This window comes from Nelusetta ayraudi, unplaced genomic scaffold (assembly GCF_046127955.1).
Source record: "Nelusetta ayraudi isolate G7.1 ecotype Tasmania unplaced genomic scaffold, CSIRO-AGI_Nayr_v1 ptg000128l, whole genome shotgun sequence".
In the NCBI taxonomy this organism is placed as follows: domain Eukaryota; kingdom Metazoa; phylum Chordata; class Actinopteri; order Tetraodontiformes; family Monacanthidae; genus Nelusetta; species Nelusetta ayraudi.
Window position 1 is genome coordinate 479,369 of NW_027466178.1, and position 14,449 is coordinate 493,817.

The window sequence follows — 14,449 nt, forward strand, 5'->3', positions numbered from 1 at the left end:
ACTCAAAGAGAAACGGAACTCACGTTGGACAGTGCTATGAAAATATGTCAAGCTAGTGAGCTAGCACGACAATATGTAGAGACATTTAAAGAGCCTGCTCACGGAGCGGCGTATCAAGATGCGGAGGCAGTGATCGCCTTGACACTGAAAGGAATGCCTCAGAGCAAATTTAAAAACAAAGACAGCAAGATTAAAACAACTGACAAAGAGATGTTCACTTGCAAGAGATGTGGTGAAAAACACAGACCAAGACAATGTCCTGCCTACGGGAAAATATGTGCAAAATGTAAGGGACAAAATCATTCGGCTAGAGTGTCTAAAGTGTCTCTCTAAGAAGAAAATTGTACACACAGTGCAGGGAGACACTGATGACGGTGATGACTTGAGTGATACATTTTTCATCAAAATGGTGTCACATGATGAAGATAACAGCACAATTCAAAAATAAACCATACAGGCTATGCTGTAAATACAGTAACAGATGGCAAATGGACTGCTCCACTGTTAGTCAATGGGACAATATTAACACTTAAATTTGACACAGGAGCCAATGCAAACTTGATGAATGAGAACGATTTCAAGGCACTGACCGAGAAGCCCAGAAGATTCTCAGAAAAAGTCATACCTCTGAAGGCTTAGAATTATCAGCCAATAAAAACAACAGGAGGATGCAATCTGAAAGTGACAGCGAAAGGCAAACAACACCTGTTGTCCACCATTGTGCGTAATGGACATGAGTCACTCCGAGGAGACAAAGCGTCTGAGGCCAACTAGTGAAGAGGATCTACCAGGTAAACGCTGACAACATGAAAAGAGTCATATAAGGCAAAAAACTAGATCACCAACATTGTGAGGGAAGTACAGACAGTCAAAAAAATAATTTCTGTCTTCAATGGACATGGAACATTGCCTCACGCTTACAAAATTCAGCTGAAGGATGATGCCAAGCCTGTAGTACATGTAAGACTGACTAAAAGTCCATCACATGTGTCAAGAACAAGTATACAGGTGACCTAAGAGTTTGCCTTGATCCCAAAGATTTAAATGAAAACATTAAAGTAGAGCATTATCAAATCCCAAAATGAGAAGAGATAATGAATGAAATGGCTGGTGCAAAGCTTTTCAGCAAACTAGATGCTTCACATGGGTTTTGGCAGCTGTGTGCTAGTCACCCAGTCAAACCAGTCAAAAGTGCAAACTATATTGGACATGCTTGCCCCCACTGACAAATAGGGCACTCTGAGAGTGATGGGAATAATCAACTTCCTATGGTAAATTCATTCCTAATCTTACCTCCAAAACAGCATGCCTCAGGGAGTTGCTGCAGCACAAAACAGTGTTTGAGTGGACTGCTCAATGTGAGAAAGAGTGGAAAAAATTAAAGGAAACTCTTTCTACAGACCCAGTTCTTACAGTCTTTGATCCATCAAAACCAAAAAATATCTGCACTCACACCTCAAAAGATGGTTTGGGAAGTGTGCTACTCCAAATGAACTGGGACAAATGACAGCCTGTGGCATATGTGTCCAGATCAATGACAGGGACAGAGGAACACTATTTGCAAATAGAAAAAGAGACACTGGGCTTGCTGTTCGGATGTGGAAAATTTCAGTTAGGTGTATGGATTACCGACCTTTACTGCAGAGACTAACCAGAAAATGCTCATATCAATCAGAAAAAAGAACCTCAATGACATGTCAACCAGAATACAGCGTATGATGAGGGCATTGCAGCGTTACGACTTTGCACTAATTTACACGCCAGTAAAATACATTGTTCTGAAAGATGCTTTGTCACGAGAACCTGCACCACCTTCACCAGACATGCCAGTCATCTCTACAACTGTTGATGCTGAGACTAGTGATGGGCAATAACATATTTTTCAAATTCAATATAATAATCAATACTTTTGCGCTTGATATTGCAATATGGATATCAATATAAAAAATACACTTTTTGTTTGTTATTTTTTCAATAAATAAAAAGTTAAAAATCATAAAATACACATAGCCGTTAAAATAATTATTACAAAAAAGGAAAAACAGTGAAATAAAATGTTTAAAGAGCCATAAAATATAATTATAAATAATAAACGAGTATAACTTATAATGCCCTTACCTTTTTCAACCCCCTGATAAAGAACATTGTTACGGGGTTGTTAGAGCGCCGTGCACTGTTTTTATCAACTGGTGAAAATTAGGACAAAACAACTGTGATTGTGATAGTGTTGCCTCTTTTTTTATATACGGGTTCCTTTTACTTCTCCACAGCCCCCATGAGGATTTATTCCTCCTGAGACGGAGAAAATACACTGCTCTGGTTGCCATGGTCACACAGTGATTCTGAGCTCGTAAATGGGGTCTATTGTGTTGTATATGTGCGAGCACTGATCCAGGACAGGTTCCACCTGATGGCATGGTTGAGTGAAAGGCCATCAGTCATATTGCCTCCTCCCTCAGTGTCAGTTTACTGTGTGAGTGTTATACAAATTCAGGTGCGCCGTCTCCACTGTCCCATTGGTCAATCAATCAATTTTTATTTGTACACTCGCTAAATCACAACCAAAGGCGTCTCAATGCACTTTGTACAATCAGAGGAAAACCAACTGATCCTCCAGAGCAGTGGGGGAAGACAGTGGGCAGGAAAAGCTGCCGTGTTGTGGGGAGAAACCTGGAGCAGATCCAGACTACAGAGGTCACAGGTCATCTGATCTTTAAACAGTTGGAGTGATAAGGAAATACAAACAATGTAGAGAGAGAGAAAGAGAGAGAGAGAGCAGTAGCCAGAGTGAGTTGCAGGGTGAACAACAAAGCTCTAATGTGTCCAAAATTAACTCTTCTGAAACTGTCTCTATGAAAAATACACAACCTCTTCCCGACAAACTCTTCCTGACATCTCAAAGACTGATCTTCAAATTAATTTACACTCACACCCACTTTACTTTTAGGTTTTTGTCCAACATTAATATTAATTTAAATATACAAAATATGTTAAATAACTTGGAACAATACATTAATTCTCTATGAACGTTATATGTTATAATAAGTAATCTTGACAAAAAAATAAAACCTAAACAAAATAAATCAGTAAAGGGGGGACTATATCTAGATAATTGAATCATTCCGTTGATTCAACAACCAGATTTTGGGTGGTTGCATTTTTTCTCACAGGAGAAAGACATCTGGTGCATGTGAGTCATGTACTTCTGGAACTTTTCATCCATCTGCAACAAGAATGTTGTCAAGCTACCTGCTGTGACACGTGAGAGAGGGAGAAGAGAGGAACCAGAGTGAGCGCTTTGGGCCACAGTCAAAGTGCGTCCAGATCAATCAATTAGAACAGCACGGCTTCTGCTTTAATTCAGACAAATATTGATAATATTTCTCTTAAATTTGATAAGTTATTCGCTCAAAGATATCACTCATACTAACTTGATTTCTGATTTGATTCATGATTTCTGCCTTTTCATTTGCCTTTGAGGAATTCAAAAACAAATAAATGAAACAGGATTTGCCTATATCTAATTTTTATTTTATTGTAGTATTGTATTATAATTTTTTCTGAGTCATATTTAACTTTTTTTTTCCACAATTCAACTATTTTTGCACAATACACTTATTATGTCACCATTCAAGTTGAACCTGTGCATCAAGTTGTGAAGATGGAGCCATTCTCATAGCAAATGCAAAGAATGCAAATTACACTCAGAGTACAAACGAGTCAAATTATCTATGCGGTTGTCATCTTGACAACGCAAAGTTGTGTCACATTCTGTATGAGGCAGTAGAATCCTTCGCTGTCTGTATGTATGAGGACCCTAAAAAGGTGGACAACACATTAGGTCTGAAGATTTAAACGCCACATCTGTGGCTTGAAAAGGAACCAGAGAAATGAAAAGAAAATAGTTCAGAGCACACCGAGTGGGAACCTATATATTTCCATCCTACGTAAGTACTTACATCCACTTTTTGTTAAAATTCAAAAGGAGAATTAGGACATCTTAAATATTGTGTTTTACAAATTTAATTTATAAAAAAAAGCTTGTTTGTTTTTGCTGGGAAGGACCCATGGGTGTAACATACCAGAAAGTATTTTAATTTAAGTAATAAATCATGACTTGGATTTTTTTTGAACCAGTAAGCATACATTGTGTCACAAATTATTTAGAAACACAATTATTATGCTTTTGCATTCACTATTGTACTTGGATTTGAATTGTTAATAGTGTTTCTTAAAGTGAAATGTGGATATAATGACATTGTACACATACAGACTTGATTTGTTTAATGGGAAATCATTTTTTCATTGGAATAAAAACTGTTTTAAGATGTTCCCTATAAAAAATGTGTGCCTTTTTTAATCTAAAGGGAAACACTAAATGGATGTTGGAAAATTTGCTTCACTTGTCCTGATTCTCATGGGTAAGCTCAGTGACTTTACACATTGAATTGAATTGAAAGCCTTTATTGTCATTGTACTTTTCAGAACAACGAAATTCAGAGTGCAACTCCACTGGTTACAAAAAATAAAAACAAAAAAGTAAAATAAAATAATTTAAAATGCAACAGTTTCAAGCACAGGATTAATGCAGAGCATCCAGGTGCTTATGTGCAAGAGGATGGACGTGTGTAATGTCCCTAATGATGTTTTTGGCTCTTGAGAGAATGTGGCTGTTTGCAGTGTCTGACAGAGAAAGGAGGGGTTGTGGGGTTGGGTGGAAACCAATGAGTTTTCTGCTGTTTTCATGACATTTTGAAGAGCTTTTTTTGTCTGCAACAGAACAGCCAGCAAAACACAGAGAAATGCAGTAGGCTAGGATGCTACCAACTGTTGATCTGTAAAAAGCCAACAGCAGCTTCTGACTGAGCTTCTGACAAGGGGTCAACAGATTATCTGTCAGGATATCTGGGATGAGGGTGTTGAAGGCACAGGAATAATTTACAAACAGTATCCTCACATAGCTGCTGCTCCGCTCCAGGTGTTTCAAGGCTATGGAGAGCGATGGCTTTGAATATGAACTAGTGGTAGTCCCGAGATGAAGGGGGGGCAGATGGGAGGCTGGTGTGTGTTTGAGCACCAGTCTCTCAAAGCACTTTGTTTTGAGGGGGGTGAGGGCCACATGTCTGTAGTCCGCTGGGCTGCTTGAAGATGGTTTCTTTGGGACAGGGATGATTGTTGTCGACTTCTGTAATGGAAAATAAGTATTCTTGGCATCCCGTGTAATCTGTTATGTCTCACTGTATAACCGTCTCGAGACATTCTCCTCGTGGCCCACCAGGGTGAGGCCACTGTATGTCTCCTCGAGACATTCTCCTCGTCGCCCGCCAGGGTGATGTATTCGTTATTTTGTCTCCTCTCATCCTCCCCTCCTCTTTCCTTATCTTATCCTCTCCCGGTCCACTGTATAAGAGACCTTATTCTTCCTTGTCTCTTTGCACTTGCACTTGCATTCATTCGAGCTGTTGCACTGGTTGCATCTGTTCTGTTGGTTGTACTGTGTTTGTGCCTCGGAGCTCCGATCTTTTATTTTCTGTTCATTAAATTACTTATTCACTCAGCATTTCTGCCTTAGTAGCTTTGCTCTTTTCCACAACACTTCGGAGAAGAGGGGATGCTGGCCACGAGGGATGCGTAGAAAATGGGGGTGAAGAAAGGGGAGAGTTGGTTTCAGCATGCCTTAAGTACTTTCCCAGGTACCCTGACAGGGCCAGCAGCCTTCCTGAGATTCACCACTTTGAGACACGGCCTCACCTCATGCTGTTGGATAGTAAATGCTGGTTTAACAGTGGCCAGGAGGGGTGGAGAGCAGAATCTTCTGGCCTCAAATCGGGCAAAGAAGTTAATAAGCTCCTCTGCCAGCAGGGCTGCATTTGTTGTATTTACTGCCTTTTTGCTGCCTTTATAGTTAGTGAGATGTTGTAAGCCATGCCACACTCATCTTGGGTCGTTATCCGAGACCGGATCTTCAATTTTGTCTTCATAGGCCAGCTTGGCAGCATCAATTACGCTCTTCCTGCTGGTTGTAAAGTTGCGATGACTGATATAGGTCAATAATTATCAACAACAAAACACAAACACATACAAGAAAGTGCCAAGTTGGAAAGCAAAGAGCCGCTTAAGTGCCTATTTACAGAAGCTGAGCAGGAGAGAAGAAAGGACAATAAGTAGATGTTTAGAGCATAATAAACAAAATCAAAATTTTTTTCAAACATGCAAGTTATTTGCAATTTATTTGCAAAATAACAGAAAATAAAAACTGTTTAATTGCAAAATAGATAAAAAGATTGTTTACTGAGTGCAGTTGCACAGCCTCATGGCTGAAAGCAGAAATTGCCTGCAGTAGCACTCCTTGCTCTGAGGGTGCAGTAGTCTGTCACTGAAGAAGCTGCTCAGGTCTCCACAGTGTGGTGCAGGCGTTGGGGATCCATGAGGGATATCAGCTTGACCAACACACAACACCCTTCTGTCTGCTAGCTCCTGGATGGTGTCCAGTGGACAGGGCAGAGCTGGCTCTCATTAACAGTTTGTCCAGTCTCTTCCTGTCCTTGTCCGTGACTCCACTTTCCTAGCAGGCAATGGCCAAATCAGTATCATAGGGCGTCCGGAGTGGGCACCTGCTAAGCCCTAAGGAACTCAGTCTCCTCGGCAAGTGGAGGTGACTCAACTTTAGTGGTTAGTAGTTAGTGTTGGCAGTCCAGTGTAGACACCGAGGTTTTGGAATGAGTGTGTTTGTGATTTTCTGCCGTAATAACTGTCCTTCTGGAAGGTTCTCCTCTCTCAGCAGAGGAACTCTGGAGTTCCCATAGAGGTATTATCGGGTTCATGTCACCTCCCTGTTTAAGACCCTTCTGCCCCAATCGCTCAGTTTAAATGGCTGGCCAGCCCTAGGAAGAGTCGCAGTGGAAGCAGCAGAATTTCCTTCTGTGCCTTTCCCCATTTTTGTGCCTACATGATATCAAGTATATGATATCTTATTTACTTATTTATTTATTCATTTTAAAATTTAAAAGCCAACCAATATGCAAGCAAATTCATCAAAAGCCCTTGCAGTAATTACAATTTCTTCTTTTTTTTTTTAAAAAAAAAAGCACTTTGTGCTTTGCCCTCCAAACATTCAAAGTGCTGTCTTCTGGGCTCTATCAGAGACCTGGTTGCATACTTGCGCACAAAAATGGTAATGGTTCAAGCAAAATAGCAGTTTCTAGCAATATTTTGGATGAATATATATTTTGATTAAATTGACTGAAAAACTTAAAAACAGAAAATATCATGACATTACCTGTATCTAATGCAGACCATTTCAATTCACTTTTTTAATAATGTGTGTGTTATACTATAAAGGTTTGTAACAAAATTGCACAAAATGAAAGCCAAAAATTGGTGGAGTAAAAAAAAAAGATGCTTAAACACTCACTGCTTGCATTGACAAAATTCTAAAGCAAAGCAAATTATAAATGTAAGTGGGGAGAGTATATATTATGGAATAAAGTATCATCTTGATATACTAAACATAAAATATGTCAGAGCTGTATGTTTATGAACTAATTAAAATATTATTTACATTACATACTTGGCAACAACACAAGTCTCAAAGGCAATATCGGAAAATATAACGATGGCTGCAAAAGCAACAACCTCGGCAGGAGAAACTACAACTACTGAGACATCAACAATAAACAAGGATGCAAAAAACATTGCAGGTGCAACGACAAAAGCTGGAGCCAAAATACCTTACGCGGAACTAACAACCAGAGTACAAACAAGACCAATGAAACATGAAAAAACACAAGCAGCAACAACAACTGCAAGAGCACCTACAACTGCTATGACCTCAAAACAGACTGCCAAAAGAACAAAAACTAAAGAAGTAACAACAGCCACTGAATCCAAAACTACAGAGGGGGGAATCACAACTGGAAGGAAAATAACAACAGCTGTAATAACAGCTGCAGGAAAAACTTCAACTGCTGAGGTCTCAAAAACTCCTTTTGAAACAACAACCACTGCAGAAATAACAGCTGCTGATTCTGAGACAACTGTGGAGGGAAAAGCAAGTGCAGTGAAAACTACTGACGAAACAAAGCCAGCTGTAAAGAAGATTGCAGGAAAAACAAAAACTAGTGAGACCTTCACAATGACTCCTGTCCAAGCAGAGATAGCAACTGCAGAGACTAAAACATTTAAGGCTAGAAAAGCAACAGTGGAAACAACAACAGCTAAGGCAGAATTTGCGTCTCAGGCCATAATGACAACTGGGGAAGGGATAACAACTGCTAGGGCAACTACTAGAGAAATGACACCAGCTACAACAACAGTTGGACAAATTATGAATTTTACGATAACATTTACTGTGGAAGGAAACACTACAAGAGAAGCTGCAACATTTAAGGCCATAATGACTACTGCAGAATCGGTAACTAATAATTTGAAAAACACTGCTGAAATAACACGATTTGCATTGTGCAAGTGCATCTGCATGTGCATCTGTACTGCAGGAGCAACAACAACTGCTGAGGCCTCCACTACTACCGCTGAAAACAAAATAAAAGGAATAACAGCAGCAAAAGAAGACACAAAGACAATGGAGAGAGTAACTATTGCTTTGAAAAGCACAGGAGGAAAGACGACTAAAGATGTCTTCACGGAGAGTGTGAAAACAACAATAACACCTAGTGCAGGAACGACAAAGAAGAGCTCAACGGCAGCTTCAGTGAAAACAGAAACGGCTGCAACAACAACGACAACAACACCGAAAGCCATCAGAACTACTGTGGAGACAATAACAACTTCTGTGAAACCTACTACAAAATTAGGATCAGCGACAACAACTGTCGCACAAATTACAACTAAAAAGGGCTCAACAACGACTACAGTCAAATCAACAACTGCTGCCACGACAACGCCTGCAACAACAACTACAACAACGCCGAAAGCCATCAGAACTACTGTGGAGGCAACAACAACTTCTGTGAAACCTACTACCAAATTAGGATCAGCGACAACAACTGTCGCACAAATTACAACTAAAAAGGGCTCAACAACGACTACAGTCAAATCAACAACTGCTGCCACGACAACGCCTGCAACAACAACTACAACAACGCCGAAATCCTTCAGAACTACTGTGGAGGCAACAACAACTTCTGTGAAACCTACTACAAAATTAGGATCAGCGACAACAACTGTCGCACAAATTACAACTAAAAAGGGCTCAACAACGACTTCAGTCAAATCAACAACTGCTGTGACAACAACTGTTGCCGCGACAACGCCTGAAACAAAACCTACAACCAAACCGAAAGCCATCAGAACTACTGTGGAGGTAACAACAACTTCTGTGAAACCCACGACCAAATTAGGATCAGCGACAACAACTGTCACACAAATTACAACTAAAAAGGGCTCAACAACGACTACAGTCAAATCAACAACTGCTGCCACGACAACACCTGCAACAACAACTACAACAACGCCGAAAGCCATCAGAACTACTGTGGAGACAACAACAACTTCTGTGAAACCTACTACAAAATTAGGATCAGCGACAACAACTGTCGCACAAATTACAACTAAAAAGGGCTCAACAACGACTACAGTCAAATCAACAACTGCTGTGACAACAACTGTTGCCGCGACAACGCCTGCAACAACAACTACAACCACACCGAAAGCCATCAGAACTACTGTGGAGACAACAACAACTTCTGTGAAACCCACGACCAAATTAGGATCAGCGACAACAACTGTCGCACAAATTACAACTAAAAAGGGCTCAACGACTACAGTCAAATCAACAACTGCTGTGACAACAACTGTTGTCGCGACAACGCCTGCAACAACAACTACAACCACGCCGAAAGCAATCAGAACTACTTTGGAGACAACAACAACTTCTGTGAAACCTACTACAAAATTAGGATCAGCGACAACAACTGTCGCACAAATTACAACTAAAAAGGGCTCAACAACGACTACAGTCAAATCAACAACTGCTGCCACGACAACGCCTGCAACAACAACTACAACAACGCCGAAAGCCATCAGAACTACTGTGGAGGCAACAACAACTTCTGTGAAACCTACTACAAAATTAGGATCAGCGACAACAACTGTCGCACAAATTACAACTAAAAAGGGCTCAACAACGACTACAGTCAAATCAACAACTGCTGCCACGACAACGCCTGCAACAACAACTACAACAACGCCGAAAGCCATCAGAACTACTGTGGAGGCAACAACAACTTCTGTGAAACCTACTACAAAATTAGGATCAGCGACAACAACTGTCGCACAAATTACAACTAAAAAGGGCTCAACAACGACTACAGTCAAATCAACAACTGCTGCCACGACAACGCCTGCAACAACAACTACAACAACGCCGAAAGCCATCAGAACTACTGTGGAGGCAACAACAACTTCTGTGAAACCTACTACAAAATTAGGATCAGCGACAACAACTGTCGCACAAATTACAACTAAAAAGGGCTCAACAACGACTACAGTCAAATCAACAACTGCTGCCACGACAACGCCTGCAACAACAACTACAACAACTACAACAACGCCGAAAGCCATCAGAACTACTGGGGAGGCAACAACAACTTCTGTGAAACCTACTACAAAATTAGGATCAGCGACAACAACTGTCGCACAAATTACAACTAAAAAGGGCTCAACAACGACTACAGTCAAATCAACAACTGCTGCCACGACAACGCCTGCAACAACAACTACAACAACGCCGAAAGCCATCAGAACTACTGTGGAGGCAACAACAACTTCTGTGAAACCTACTACAAAATTAGGATCAGCGACCACAACTGTCGCACAAATTACAACTAAAAAGGGCTCAACAACGACTACAGTCAAATCAACAACTGCTGTGACAACAACTGTTGTCGCGACAACGCCTGCAACAACAACTACAACCACACCGAAAGCCATCAGAACTACTGTGGAGACAACAACAACTTCTGTGAAACCCACGACCAAATTAGGATCAGCGACAACAACTGTCGCACAAATTACAACTAAAAAGGGCTCAACAACGACTACAGTCAAATCAACAACTGCTGCCACGACAACGCCTGCAACAACAACTACAACAACGCCGAAAGCCATCAGAACTACTGTGGAGGCAACAACAACTTCTGTGAAACCTACTACAAAATTAGGATCAGCGACAACAACTGTCGCACAAATTACAACTAAAAAGGGCTCAACAACGACTACAGTCAAATCAACAACTGCTGCCACGACAACGCCTGCAACAACAACTACAACAACGCCGAAAGCCATCAGAACTACTGTGGAGACAACAACAACTTCTGTGAAACCTACTACAAAATTAGGATCAGCGACAACAACTGTCGCACAAATTACAACTAAAAAGGGCTCAACAACGACTACAGTCAAATCAACAACTGCTGCCACGACAACGCCTGCAACAACAACTACAACAACGCCGAAAGCCATCAGAACTACTGTGGAGGCAACAACAACTTCTGTGAAACCTACTACAAAATTAGGATCAGCGACAACAACTGTCGCACAAATTACAACTAAAAAGGGCTCAACTACGACTACAGTCAAATCAACAACTGCTGCCACGACAACGCCTGCAACAACTACAACAACGCCGAAAGCCATCAGAAATACTGTGGAGGCAACAACAACTTCTGTGAAACCTACTACAAAATTAGGATCAGCGACAACAACTGTCGCACAAATTACAACTAAAAAGGGCTCAACAACGACTACAGTCAAATCAACAACTGCTGCCACGACAACGCCTGCAACAACAACTACAACAACGCCGAAAGCCATCAGAACTACTGTGGAGGCAACAACAACTTCTGTGAAACCTACTACAAAATTAGGATCAGCGACAACAACTGTCGCACAAATTACAACTAAAAAGGGCTCAACAACGACTACAGTCAAATCAACAACTGCTGCCACGACAACGCCTGCAACAACAACTACAACAACGCCGAAAGCCATCAGAACTACTGTGGAGGCAACAACAACTTCTGTGAAACCTACTACAAAATTAGGATCAGCGACAACAACTGTCGCACAAATTACAACTAAAAAGGGCTCAACAACGACTACAGTCAAATCAACAACTGCTGCCACGACAACGCCTGCAACAACAACTACAACAACGCCGAAATCCATCAGAACTACTGTGGAGGCAACAACAACTTCTGTGAAACCTACTACAAAATTAGGATCAGCGACAACAACTGTCGCACAAATTACAACTAAAAAGGGCTCAACTACGACTACAGTCAAATCAACAACTGCTGCCACGACAACGCCTGCAACATCTACAACAACGCCGAAAGCCATCAGAACTACTGTGGAGGCAACAACAACTTCTGTGAAACCTACTACAAAATTAGGATCAGCGACAACAACTGTCGCACAAATTACAACTAAAAAGGGCTCAACAACGACTACAGTCAAATCAACAACTGCTGCCACGACAACGCCTGCAACAACAACTACAACAACGCCGAAAGCCATCAGAACTACTGTGGAGGCAACAACAACTTCTGTGAAACCTACTACAAAATTAGGATCAGCGACAACAACTGTCGCACAAATTACAACTAAAAAGGGCTCAACAACGACTACAGTCAAATCAACAACTGCTGCCACGACAACGCCTGCAACAACAACTACAACAACACCGAAATCCATCAGAACTACTGTGGAGGCAACAACAACTTCTGTGAAACCTACTACAAAATTAGGATCAGCGACAACAACTGTCGCACAAATTACAACTAAAAAGGGCTCAACGACTACAGTCAAATCAACAACTGCTGTGACAACAACTGTTGTCGCGACAACGCCTGCAACAACAACTATAACCACACCGAAAGCCATCAGAACTACTGTGGAGACAACAACAACTTCTGTGAAACCCACGACCAAATTAGGATCAGCGACAACAACTGTCGCACAAATTACAACTAAAAAGGGCTCAACAACGACTACAGTCAAATCAACAACTGCTGCCACGACAACGCCTGCAACAACAACTACAACAACTACAACAACGCCGAAAGCCATCAGAACTACTGGGGAGGCAACAACAACTTCTGTGAAACCTACTACAAAATTAGGATCAGCGACAACAACTGTCGCACAAATTACAACTAAAAAGGGCTCAACAACGACTACAGTCAAATCAACAACTGCTGCCACGACAACGCCTGCAACAACAACTACAACAACGCCGAAAGCCATCAGAACTACTGTGGAGGCAACAACAACTTCTGTGAAACCTACTACAAAATTAGGATCAGCGACCACAACTGTCGCACAAATTACAACTAAAAAGGGCTCAACAACGACTACAGTCAAATCAACAACTGCTGTGACAACAACTGTTGTCGCGACAACGCCTGCAACAACAACTACAACCACACCGAAAGCCATCAGAACTACTGTGGAGACAACAACAACTTCTGTGAAACCCACGGCAAAATTAGGATCAGCGACAACAACTGTCGCACAAATTACAACTAAAAAGGGCTCAACAACGACTACAGTCAAATCAACAACTGCTGCCACGACAACGCCTGCAACAACAACTACAACAACGCCGAAAGCCATCAGAACTACTGTGGAGGCAACAACAACTTCTGTGAAACCTACTACAAAATTAGGATCAGCGACAACAACTGTCGCACAAATTACAACTAAAAAGGGCTCAACAACGACTACAGTCAAATCAACAACTGCTGCCACGACAACGCCTGCAACAACAACTACAACAACGCCGAAAGCCATCAGAACTACTGTGGAGACAACAACAACTTCTGTGAAACCTACTACAAAATTAGGATCAGCGACAACAACTGTCGCAAAAATTACAACTAAAAAGGGCTCAACAACGACTACAGTCAAATCAACAACTGCTGTGACAACAACTGTTGTCGCGACAACGCCTGCAACAACAACTACAACCACACCGAAAGCCATAAGAACTACTGTGGAGACAACAACAACTTCTGTGAAACCCACGACCAAATTAGGATCAGCGACAACAACTGTCGCACAAATTACAACTAAAAAGGGCTCAACAACGACTACAGTCAAATCAACAACTGCTGTGACAACAACTGTTGCCGCGACAACGCCTGCAACAACAACTACAACCACACCGAAAGCCATCAGAACTACTGTGGAGAAAACAACAACTTCTGTGAAACCCACGACCAAATTAGGATCAGCGACAACAACTGTCGCACAAATTACAACTAAAAAGGGCTCAACAACGACTACAGTCAAATCAACAACTGCTGCCACGACAACGCCTGCAACAACAACTACAACAACGCCGAAATCCATCAGAACTACTGTGGAGGCAACAACAACTTCTGTGAAACCTACTACAAAATTAGGATCAGCGACAACAACTGTCGCA

General features: G+C 41.4%; 1 protein-coding gene across 1 annotated transcript in view; it reads left to right on the plus strand.

Moving 5' to 3' along the window:
- Nucleotides 1–727: 727 nt before the first annotated feature.
- The window catches only part of LOC142904464 (uncharacterized), a 106,010-nt gene continuing 92,288 nt past the window's right edge, over nucleotides 728–14,449 (plus strand). The window contains exon 1 of the mRNA XM_076050570.1: nucleotides 728–791. Coding sequence (XP_075906685.1) covers nucleotides 728–791 — 64 coding nt within the window. The remainder of the gene's footprint in view (nucleotides 792–14,449) is intronic.